Source organism: Dryas octopetala, chromosome 8 (assembly GCF_963921425.1).
Source record: "Dryas octopetala chromosome 8, drDryOcto1.1, whole genome shotgun sequence".
In the NCBI taxonomy this organism is placed as follows: domain Eukaryota; kingdom Viridiplantae; phylum Streptophyta; class Magnoliopsida; order Rosales; family Rosaceae; genus Dryas; species Dryas octopetala.
Genome location: NC_141373.1, coordinates 20,226,008 through 20,238,278, shown reverse-complemented (window position 1 = coordinate 20,238,278; position 12,271 = coordinate 20,226,008). Strand labels below are relative to the sequence as shown.

The following is a 12,271-nucleotide window of genomic DNA, read 5'->3' as shown; positions in this document are numbered from 1 at the left end:
CTAGCTCATTAACTCTTTGGCCCGAGTTAACTCATATTTGATCTATATGACAAAATCTGAGTCTCACAGTATGTTTAAATTTACGGGTGAGTTTATTATTATTATTTTTTTTTTGGTCGGTGGTAATGAAGTACGATTGAGAAAGAGTTTTCTTTTGCTGAGAAGATACGATTGAATCCCAGCGTTGCTCCTTATGAAACGGCCATAACTTTGTTCATTGAAAAAATGGCTCCAAATCCACAAGAAAAAAAAGAAAAGAAAAAGAACCAGATATTTAAAAATGAAAAAGAGGAACAGCATAATGGATGAGAAGTCTATGGTCCACCATTAAGGATCAATGGATACTACAAATTTACTTTTTGGTCCTTCATTTGGATCCTTTATTACCTTGAAATTTGAGAGTGTGAACAATTTTTTGTGGGACATCAAGTGGGGCACATTGACAATTCAGTACATAAATATTATCCACATACATCTGAGCACACTTAGCACCTTACAATCTTGGCATAATATCCATACTTTACAAAATATTTAAAATCACAACCCTTGAAAAATAGGAAATCCAAAGAAGCAAAATTTGTAGAAATTGTCCTGCACATACTTGCTCAACGGAAAACAAAAGCTACATTATCTGCTTCCAACAACCCATTTTCATTATATCAAAGATATACCCATTTGGCCAGATAAAGAGAAGGAGAGAAAGCAATGGCTTTGGAAAACTGTTTGCAACTGAGCACAGTATGCACTACAAGGGTTGGTGCTGCACAATGTTATCACCCATTTTCTTCTTCTAAGGAAAAGTTTTTTGTTCCAACATGTAATGGCTTGAAGAAATCTGGTTTGAAATTCTCATCTTCATCTTTTGGTCATTCCAGCAACAAAAGATTCCAGAGATCCAGCTTTATTTGCAAAGCTCGTGAAGCTGTGGATGAAGGTTAGCTGCACAATCTCTGCTATTATTGTATAGTTTCTTTTATGTTTAATTTAATTACTTCCCTTGAGTTTTTGAAATACATATGGAGGTCAAATTTAGCATATTATATATGGAAAAGCTGAAGAACTAATAGCAGCTCATATATATTAGTGTAATGGACAACTAATTAAAGCAACTACAACAGGAGAGAAATAATTCTCTAATCTCATACAACCATTAATCATTTAATTTTAGAATGGAATGTATCATACATTATTCCTGTTAGTCAGGTGAATTATGCAATATCATTTTTCCTTCTTAAATTGATGACAATTATCGGCTACGAAAGATTCTTGTTGTGTGTATACAAGATTACAAGGTCCCTCTCACATCCATTCCTCATGTGTTGGTGACATGACCGTTATTGTGACAGAGTCGATCATTGTATACAGCTATTGTATGCAACAAAATTTTCGTTGGCTACACATCTTCAATTCACCTATTTGGGCAAGTCAAATCCCTCAATTCCTTTTCTCTTACAAGGAGAAAAGATGCCACACGGCTACCACGCTTGAATACAAAGAGCAGTAGGCATAACATGTGAGAAAACTTCCATGGGACGGTCCTCTACGCTCATTGTGTCTATCTCTCTCATCACGTGAGATGAGAGAGATAGACACATAAACATATAGGACTGTCCCATAAAAGTTTGTCTCATAACATACAAGTTTATTTTTGTACTATAATTTGTTTTCTTTCCCATCTTCTAACCATGAGTTCATTGAACCATGTGAGTTGTGCAGTTCAAGTGGTGACAGATTCAAGCTGGAACAACCTGGTGATTGCAAGTGAGAGCCCAGTTCTGGTGGAGTTTTGGGCACCATGGTGTGGACCATGCCGGATGATTGCCCCGGTGATCGATGAATTGGCAAAAGAATATGCCGGGAAGATAGCATGCTTCAAGCTCAACACAGATGACAGCCCCAACGTTCCCACCCAATATGGGATAAGGAGCATCCCAACTGTGCTCTTCTTCAAAAATGGAGAGAAGAAAGAGAGCGTTATTGGTGCAGTGCCCAAGTCCACCTTGTCTGCTACCATAGAAAAATATGTAAATCTTTGAAGAGGGAAATGATGTATATAGACTTACAGTAGTGTAAGCCACCATGCTTGTGCTCATGAAGCTATAATTCATTGTTAATCTTTAATTAACTGCTCCCTTCTTTCGAATTAATTCATATAATTTCTTAGTTTGCTGTTTTCATGATTATTTTGTTCCACTTAGATTTTAGAAGTAATATTAAATAAAACTTTCCAAAATAACACTTGTTCCTTCTTGTTCAGTTAGTTGTAGGACTACTAGTAGTGATTTTCTTTAGGGTATACTCACTAGTCAAGAAAAACAAAAGGTTGCATTTAGTTATTTATTTTGCATATACAAATTTACTCAATATCCAATTCTTTTTTCTTTTATTTTTTATTTGAAAATAAGAATTTGATTCAAGACCTTTCAAACAAAGTAAAGAAAAATAATACTGGACCAATAAGTAGTTGGTACTTAATATCCAACTCTATCCAAGGTATTGACAAGACTGACACTGGACTCTTGAAATTCGGTTGTCTTATGAGCCATTAGAGGTTGATTTAGTCATGATCTTGACGATTAAGATTCTAACTTACAGGGATGCAGTTACAATTTAATTGGCTTAAGGACTTCCATACTGTAAGGGTGATTTAGTCAAGAGTATTTCATCCTCGTGATTGCCTAAACCCAATGGTAAAGTACATTTCCGAGTTGAAAAACAAAGCTTTTTTAGCTACTAGTGATTTTGACATATATACTGAAAATCCCTGTTGGAATTGGAAATAACAAATGCATGCCCAACAAAATACGAATAGATCAGAAATTTAATTCTAGTATTGGCAAAAACTATCCAACCAAAGAGAAACCATTTCACTCTTCACCCTACCCTACCCAAATGAAAACAAAAAATTACTACTACGAAAAAGGATATGTAGTATACCAAGATGACACGAATTTCTTTTTTTGAAAGAAAAAAGAATATGGAGAAGTACATTTAAAACCACATGATAATGAGCCCCATCAGCCACACAACCAGCCACCAAATTTCCTTTTTATATATAAATCACAGATTAGTACAGAGTGGGAGCGAAGCCCTGTCAACTATTTCATTTCATCCATGTACTGCCATCTTCACAGGGCCAGAGGCAATTCTGCCATTTTTCACGCTGCACAAGCAGCTATATCAGTAACCAGTGTAACGATCGACACAGCCATTCAAGGGGAATGTTTCCAATCAAATTGAAGATTATTAAAGCCATTAACCGCTCCGAGCCCACTAAGAAGCTGGTTCCCCAGATCCTGTTGTTGATGATGCATACCTTGTTCTCGACCCATTGATGCCATTCCAACCCTACCATTCATAACAGAATTATTTCCCATTGCAGCTCGAATGCCATTAACCATGCCAGGCTGACCAAGTCCACCACTCATACTCCTAAATCCAGCACCCCCAACCCCCGAGTTACTGTTAGCCATGCCATTCCCTGAAAGACAGTTGCCACCGTTCATACCCGTGTTGTTGCTTGTTGACAAAATCCCATTCATATTTTTCACATCGTTTCCCAGAGAACCCACACCAACCATACTACCTGTGCCATTAAGCTGGTTCGACATCATCATTTCATGTAAAATTTTCTGGACAGAGCTCTGGGAATCATTTATATCAGCCTCACCGGAAAGGGCTGGCTGTTGCATGGATATATTCGCTGGTGAATTTGCTGCACTCATGTGATTGGCAGCTGTCAAGGCACCATGAGATGATTGAGAGGGATTGTTTGATGATGGTGTTGGTGACTGGAACGGAGAAGGGTTTGGTTGCGCCTGAGGGATTGTACTAGAAGAACCAGGGGATGGAATCTGAACAGAACTTCCTCCATAGGGACTGTTTGCATTATTCATAGAGCTTTGCTGTCTGGAATTCATGGAATTTTGATGGAGGAGCCCAACAATGGTGCTTGCGGAGGTAGATGTGGATGCTGTGTTCAGAACATTATTTACACTAGCCATACCATTACTACCAGCAAGTTGCATTGTGGCCTGGACAGAGCTTGGGTCGCCATTTGAATTCTGGCCCATTGTTTGTTGTTGCTGTTGCTGTTGTTGCTGCATTTGTTCTTCGGACTGTTGTGCTTGACTGTGAAACCCAGATGAGGCAGCTGTCCTTCGAGGAAACTTGGCCAAACTCTCTGAAAAGTAGATAAATGTACGTGCATGAATAAATTTAATACATGGTGGTTAAACTCACAAATCACAATCTAGAGGTAACAATTAAAGGATCAAGTTCACATCTTGGTCTAAATTGTTGAACATTCATATTGGGTTTGAAGCAGAGTATGTCTTCATGATGAACTGTGAAAAAGAGCGCAGGGACAATAAAAAATTTATCTTGAAAACTTGGTAAACCGTTTTAACTTGTTGGGCACACATGCAGTTTTGAAAAAGAAAAGAAGTTTTTTTTTTTTTTTTTTTCAATTTTGGTGCCTGAAGTTGTCACATTGTCCCAATTAGGTTTGAGGAAGTATATTTGTATTATTTTCCAAAGTTCACATTATATACCAAATTGGAACAAAATCAAAGTTTGGGTATTAAATTGGGAAAAATAATAGTTTGGGTACCTAATTGGGACAAGGGCCAAAGTTCAGATACCAATATTGAAAAGGACCCAGAAAAGAAAATCCTCTATGGCTTTGAAGTTGAAGTTACAAGTATCTAGGATTAAATCAGCTACATATTTCCCACAATCTTCAGCCCTCCAAAACCATGCCAAAATTTCTGAATCCACTTCTGAGATTTCCAGCAAAGCATCCTTCTCAGATTTCCACAAATTTCAGCCATCAAAGAGTCAACAACCTTTTCACCTTAAAATTAATCTATAAATCCGAAACCCCTTTTTTTTACATACCCAAGCCTTAAAATCTAACTTGAAAACCCATCACATAAGCAAACATAGGCAAATTCTCCAATATGTCCATCAATTCTAGGCACCAGGTCATTATTTTTCCTGTGATCTATCTCCTTAGGAATAGAAATCTAGAAATATATATGAAATTGAGTTCTACTGCAAAGCTACATACCCAAATCTATCATATAATATTTAATATTCTTAAGAAACTAATATATTTTTAAGTTCTTAAGAGTCTTAACTCACTATGTCTTATTATTTGACAATTCATAGATCTTAATTCATTATATAGCATAAGAATTTGTCTTTTTAAAGTAACAATTGATTAAAAGAAGGGGGAACATAAGCATGTATCATATTTAGTTTTGTAGTTAAAAGATCAGGCTTACCCATAGGTCCAGTCCCTGTCTCTCGGCTGTAATCAATCAAGTCTTTCATACTATTAACCACTTCTGATATCTGCATTGCACCCCAACAATATATTAAAAATAACAAAATGGTCAATTAGACTGCAAGCAAACTCCAGTTTCATGGTTCACTAAAACAGAACCCTAAATAAGGAATACAACTTGTTTGAAATTTGATATATTACAGTATTACACTTGTCAAAGAATAAGAAGAAAAAGAGAGTGGTAATGTAGTTTTTAGCACAAAGGAATTTCTAGCACAAGCACTCCAACTTCAGAAATCAAATATTAATTATCATGACTCTTGTAATAAAACCCCGCTGCTAACACAATAAATGTAAACATTTGACCTATTATATTTTAATAATTTAATTTGCATCAAGCAGTGGATAGAACTAAGGCCTCATTATACCAGCCAAGAGATTAATTTGTAAAAATAAAAAAATTTCAGATGATCTTAAACTTCCAGAGAATCCACTAGAAAATCATTTCAATTAATAGTAAATGGAACTAAAAAATGTGAAAAAGATTCTAGAATAGGTGCCAAATTATTGAGACAAGTAGAGACACACGTTTGTCCATGAGTAAAAGGTAGAATTCAGATTTTCTAGGAGCATCTAGAGAAACAGTAGATAAAGTCATTTTTCATCACCAAAGGCACTCTCTGAACTACTCAACTCAACAAGGGTCAATTTGGCACAGTAAGAGATAGAAAATATCCATTATTGTGTTATTGCACACACAACCCAGCACTGCAAATCTGGAAGAGATAGGGTAATAGACAAAAATGTGTTGCTTATAAATTTAAAAAAATAATAATAAAAAATTTCCCTTCATGCATGCATGAGATAAATGAAACTTATTTCAGGTGTTATAGGAGGAAGATACACACCATAAATGAACAAAAGAACTTTTTGATAATTACACATATGAACATATAATTCATATCAGAAATATGATTCCAACGTAACTTTTTGATAAAGACTGAACAATTTTTGTGCACAGGCTGAAAGTCAAGAACATATGATACTAAATGCAAAACACAACAGTTTATGTCCGAAGCAAAAGATGTTGAACAAACTTTTATAAGTACATCATGATGCACATTGGCCATGTGAGAAAATAAGAAATTACCTGAAGACACCTTACATATCTCTTTGTATAACCTAAATCATTTACTAATGGAACTTCCAAGGTTTTCGCCAACTGCCGAGCTGATGATACAAACCTAAACCAAAATTACGCAGGAGGAATTAATCAAATATCAAATCAATCACTAATTTTGCATATATATATATATATATATCACATATTGCAAATAACCAGGCTTTTTTTTTTTTTAAAGAAGCACATAAACAAGCATTTAAAATCATTTCACCTGTAAATATGCTTAGACATACGGTAGATTAACAGAAAAAACTAATCCACCATAGCATAGACCACATGATGAAATGGGCAGGTAATTTCCTCACTCACACTCATTACATCATTAAAAACTACATGATGAAATTGCAAAAACAAATATTCCTCGGTCTTGGACTGTCTCCTAATATAAGTAATTAAGAACATATATTTTGTGCCATACTGCCATTAATGAAACAATTTAGAAGCAGCAATATGTTACACTCTTGATAGGCCCTCAGCAAAGTTAAAAACAAAAGCAAAAGTTACATATTCTATATGCTGCCAAACAGTAACTTGATTATGTAATTTCATATTCATGAAAATAATACATCTCTGCTGATGCATCCACTAGAAATGTGAGACTATAGTTTTTGCAGGCCTGAGGAGTAGTGCTAAAGTAACCATGGACCAAGAACTTGATCAACATAAATGTGAATAGGTGCAATGTATGGCACATGAACTGATAAATAGAGAGATCCAGAGAGCCAAAGCAGACACAAGGACAATCCCAACCAAGACCAAGACATGAACATAAATGAAAACCAAATTTCTACCCAAAAGCACTGCTTGAAAGCTCAAATATTTACAAAAACATGGAGACAGAGGACCTACATATTACAATTATTTTGTATCTCTGGAAGAGACAAATTAGATGATGCATTTTGAGTAGCAGCCTGGTATTTTTGAGCTGCAGCACCAAGCTGACTAACCTGCATAGGGCATGGCATGTAAACATTAAAAATGTACAATACATGAGTGATTTACTAAAATTAGCTTCATATACAACAGATACAGCTGCCAATGATAGTGCTAGTTGGAAAAATTCTGATTGGAAACCAAAACATATTGTAGGACCCAGACTCGATCTGAATCTGACAAACTTATAAATCCTTTACTAAAATAACTAGTTATTTATATAACATTATAAATAGTTATGCTATTGAGATTATTCATCAAATGTGGATCTTTGTCAAGCCAAAACTACCTAATTCTGAATTAACCCAATTACAATCAAATTAATAGATTCAGGTTTGAATTTGAACCAATGGATCTATTTGGTATGGTCAACAAATCGTACTCAGCTCTAAACTCAGATTGGAGTCAGATCTTTGACCCAAGTACTCTACTCATTCACAACATATGCAATAAAGCATTCAGCAGAAGCATCGACCTTCTCTGTTATGTAACACAAATAATCATAAATTTATAATTCCACAGAGGTGCTTTGAAGGCTTGGACACCCAATCAATATGCAACCGCAAAATGGAATTAATAAGATAGATACTCCAGTAACAGTTTCCCATAAGATTCATCAAGATGTAATCCATAGGCAATCAGGAATTTATACAAATAAAAATAAAGACATTAATCCAATTCACTATGTAATTTTCACTTGGCTGAGTTTGCATCTTATAAAATGCTCTACGTAAAAAAGCAGTTGCTATTTACTTGAACAACTGGTTCTACCATATTACGATCACCATCCGAGATCATGATCTCAATACTTTCACATACAACTAAGTCCTACTTCATCCAAACAATGCACATAAGAGCTTCAAATAGATGAAATTGTTTATATTTTTCAAGAGAACAGAGACTCCCTGGTATTAAAAACACAGAATAAGTGAAGTACAAAGACCAATTAATTCAATGTGATTGTCCAATCCATGTTCTTAAAAATTAAATTTTAAGAACAGAATAACATATCACCTAACAATTTACAAAAATTGATGTCCAGTTGTCTATTTTGATTTAAAATATTTTTGCAAAAAACTAAAAAAAAAAATAAAAAAAGAAGTTAAACTCCACAAATCAGCAATAATAAAGAAAAGCATCCATCACAAGTAGACATTTGATAGTAACCTGAGGTATCAGTAATCTTCGAGGGATAAGCTCTTCATGGCGCCTAGCACAAAATTCCCAAGAGCAGATCTGCCAAAAGAACAATGAAGAAAAGAAAGGAAGATAAATACCTTGGGAAGGTAGAAGGTAAAAGATAACATGAAAACATTTTTTATGTGTACCTTCAGATCTGGAGAGAACACTATTCGAAGTTGACCATCCCGAACAACACGAAGTTGCTCAAAAACACTTTCTTGTATTGCTTTAGCATAGTCCAGCACAATCTGACCAGATGAATTTTGATACTCACGGGGCATATCAACATAAAGAAGTTCCTCCAAAGTACCACTTTCATACTTGATTTTAAAAAGCCGAGGAAGAACCTCAACAGTCGCTTCTGAAAGTATTTTAAGAATAACTCAGACGCCAGTTGTAAAGTGAACAGCCCATGTACAAAACACATACATATAACACATGATTTCAGAAAATAAAAAACAAAAAAACTGACATCCACCTGAAGACTCTTAAATATGGCATTGAACTGATAGGATGAAAGAGATATTTAGAACCAGATGTCATTAAATGATAAATAGAATAACATACCAAAGCCACGCCCAGGCTTCCGATTGCATATCTCACAATGCCATACATCCTGAAAAATTTGTAAGAGATTGCGCATGATTGTTTATACACAAATGCTCAGCAAATTTGTGATCGAAACAAATAAAAATGTCTTATCAGATATTTAAGGGGCTATTATCATCTTGAGAAACTGTCCTGAAATAAAATGATTTGAAAACGAGATGTAGATGCTGAAGCACATGTTTGCATACTAATGAAGGTTCTTTTGCAGTTAACCTCATTTTAGTAGTTAAGATGCCAATTAAGATGGGGTTCACCAGATTAGAATATCCTAGCAACAGACCTGAGGAAAAACGCCAGTTGTTTGCCTGCCACTTCCATACATAGAAACGCACCACTTCTTCTTGGCATGGGGTACAAAATACTCAGCAACAAATTTTCTCCAGAATTCAATATTGTTGTCCTATACGCAAAGTAGGCATTGTCACTAAGCATAATAGCCACACCCAACAGAGTAACAAAAAAACTATGGGATATGGGTATCTTACTTCAGGTCTATGTTGTTGCTGATACATATAATGTGTCAAACGCCGTGCACACATTCCAGGTTCATATACTGGTTTTGCAGGAGATCTCATAGGCAGATTCTGCTGTGGAAACTGCTGCTGTATTTGGGGGCGTTGCTGAGGCATTGCTTTCAAGAGTTGCTGTTGCTGGTGTTGTTGCTGTAGCTGCAAGAACCTCTGTTGATGCAAAAGGTTTATCTGGGCAGCAGCAGCCTGAGAAGACTGCCTTGACATGTGGAGGAACTGCTGTTGTTGCTGTTGTTGCTGCTGTTGATGCTGTTGCTGCTGTTGCTGCTGTTGATGCAAAAACAATGACTGATCATTCTGCTGGGATTCCAATTTTACAGGTCCCAAGCTTCTAATGGTCTGAAGTTGTTGCGGTTCCAATTTCACCGAACCAAGACTTCTCAAAGATTGCAACTGCTGCTGCTGTCCATGTTGGTCATTTGTCAAATGGGGCTCCAATTTGACCTGTCCAACACCAGCTAAGCCTCCTCGATTTGCCTGAAATTGCTGTTGCTGTTGCTGCTGTGTGTTGTGAGGGGTAGAGAACTGTTGCATTGACTGCTGACCATGCTGGAAATTCTGAGACTCAAGTTGTTGCTGCTGTTGATCAGCCAACAGTTGGTTACCAGAAGGGTTTGAAAATTGTTGACCCTGACCTTGACCAGATGTACCAGGATTAGCCATGTTTGATGCAACATATGATGAAGGTGCGTTAAAACCCATTCCATTGCCAACACTAGAAAGTGGATCCGATTCAGCCCCGTTATCCATACCTCCACGCTGGCTGCTACCAGGACCAGAAAGCCCTGAATTCGGAATCCCATTTCCAAAAGACTGATTAAGGAGAGAAGACACATTGGCTACATTTCCAAGCATATTCATGTTACCGTATTGAGTACGTGGTGAGACAAGCGAGGGAAAAGCTGATTGGGAAGGTAGTGGACCACCTTGAGCTCCCAACATCCCAGAATTTGAACGCAAAAGTGAAGGTGAAACAGACTGGGCACCACCAATCGGAGTGGGCGGCCCCGAAGGTACCATATTTCCAAAATCAAAATCTACAAATACTCGGCGAAAGTACTACAACTATCTAAAACAACATGAATTGAACAAACCTAGATTACAAAACAAGACACAAAAACCCAGTCATAGAGCTCAATTCAGATAGCATTATACCCCAACATCGAAGGCCATAGGCTTCAGAGTCTTTATTGTGCACCAATAGAAAAGGGTAAGCATTGTGCCTGGGCACATCGTGTTGAGTTTTACCAAACACAAGCCAAATACCAACGAAACCCAAAACCAAGGAACAGGCTTTGATTCTGAACATTCTAGAATGTCACTATCTTCACGAAGAGAGCAGTTCCCGCCCGGCTTCCGCATGAATCTGTGTTTATTATATGAACTTTCAGATCCACCATAACCTCAGCAATTGAACAAAACAGCTAAATAGAAAACAAATCAAACTCTCTCTACCAAGCCGGATATGAAATCTCAAAATATCTCACTCTATCAACCAAAACACCACCAATCAAAAACCTGAAAAAACCAAATCACCAAAACTCACGAATTCAACACAAACCCACAAAAATTCGAAAAAATTGAACAACACCCAATAAAGATTAGCCTCTATCTCACAAGTGAAACCCAAATTCCACGCCCAAAACCCCAAAACAAATCTCAAGAAATAACACAAGATGTCAGAACTCTGTCAAACTAAACCAGTAATAGTAGCAAGGAATGCCAAAAAGATAGACCAAACCAACTTCGATCGGACCCAAAATCCCTCAAATCCCGATCGAGAGCTTCAACTATTTAAACAAAAACACAACATGAAGAAGAAGAAGAAACAAGAAAGAAAGAGTAGCTAGTACTCACCAGCAGTAGAAGTTTGAACAGCGAGAGACAGAAAGAGACTTCCCAAAAACCCACAATGATTTAAATACAAGAAACCCAGTACTTGATTATTCACTGAGTGTTTTTTGTTTCCCTTTGGCTTCGATTGTATTTGAATTCACTTCAGCTTCCCTTCCTTTTTTAGGGTTTCTCAGTCTCTGTGTTGTCTCTGGGAGCACAAGTCCTGTCCTTCGGTAGTTAGCTTAGAGAGATAGTTCTAGAGAGAGAAAGAGTTTGTAGAGAGAGAAGGGAGAGAGTGTGTGTGTGTCCTTGCGGACGTCAAAATTGTATTCGATTCGATTGAATTTTCTTCATTCTTTACCTTTTTCTCTTTCCTTCTTTCTTCGTCTTCTTCTCTCTCTCTCTCTCTCTCTCTCTCTCTCTCTCTCTCTCTCTCTCTCAAACCAAGTCAAATGCTATTCTACCACTCTCTCCTCTCCTACATTTTTAAGTTATGTTATATATGGATCATGTATGTATATATGTACCATATCATATATTATATCATCATCATCATTGATTCATTGTCATGTCATGACTCATAGTATACTTCTTACATATAAATGACATTTTTCTATGCTTTATTTACGAGATTTGCCATTACTTGGTTTATCAGTAGAATTATTTGGGTGTTGGCACTCTGATTTAGTTTATGGTGTTATGTGGTTT

At 36.5% G+C, this 12,271-nt stretch overlaps 2 protein-coding genes across 3 annotated transcripts; one reads left to right on the top strand and one right to left on the bottom strand.

Moving 5' to 3' along the window:
- Nucleotides 1-555: 555 nt before the first annotated feature.
- LOC147277886 (uncharacterized) lies at nucleotides 556-2,177 on the top strand. Its single transcript, XM_086254706.1, has 2 exons — nucleotides 556-934; nucleotides 1,717-2,177. Exons 1-2 carry the CDS (start codon nucleotides 706-708, stop codon nucleotides 2,034-2,036), a joined length of 549 nt encoding a protein of 182 aa, XP_086110832.1. The 5' UTR covers nucleotides 556-705; the 3' UTR covers nucleotides 2,037-2,177.
- A 634-nt stretch (nucleotides 2,178-2,811) lies between these two features.
- Nucleotides 2,812-11,983, bottom strand: SEU (SEUSS transcriptional co-regulator). Of its 2 annotated transcripts, none has more exons than XM_086253736.1 (10): nucleotides 11,585-11,983; nucleotides 9,683-11,245; nucleotides 9,478-9,597; nucleotides 9,156-9,204; nucleotides 8,735-8,949; nucleotides 8,574-8,642; nucleotides 7,323-7,420; nucleotides 6,441-6,534; nucleotides 5,289-5,358; nucleotides 2,812-4,183 (listed from the first exon to the last, which is right to left on the bottom strand). In XM_086253736.1, exons 2-10 carry the CDS (start codon nucleotides 10,745-10,747, stop codon nucleotides 3,213-3,215), a joined length of 2,751 nt encoding a protein of 916 aa, XP_086109862.1. In that variant the 5' UTR covers nucleotides 10,748-11,245; nucleotides 11,585-11,983; the 3' UTR covers nucleotides 2,812-3,212. The 2 variants fall into 2 exon arrangements, with proteins under 2 accessions (XP_086109862.1, XP_086109861.1); XM_086253735.1 differs by having other exon boundaries at nucleotides 9,683-11,093.
- Between the last annotated feature and the right edge of the window lie 288 nt (nucleotides 11,984-12,271).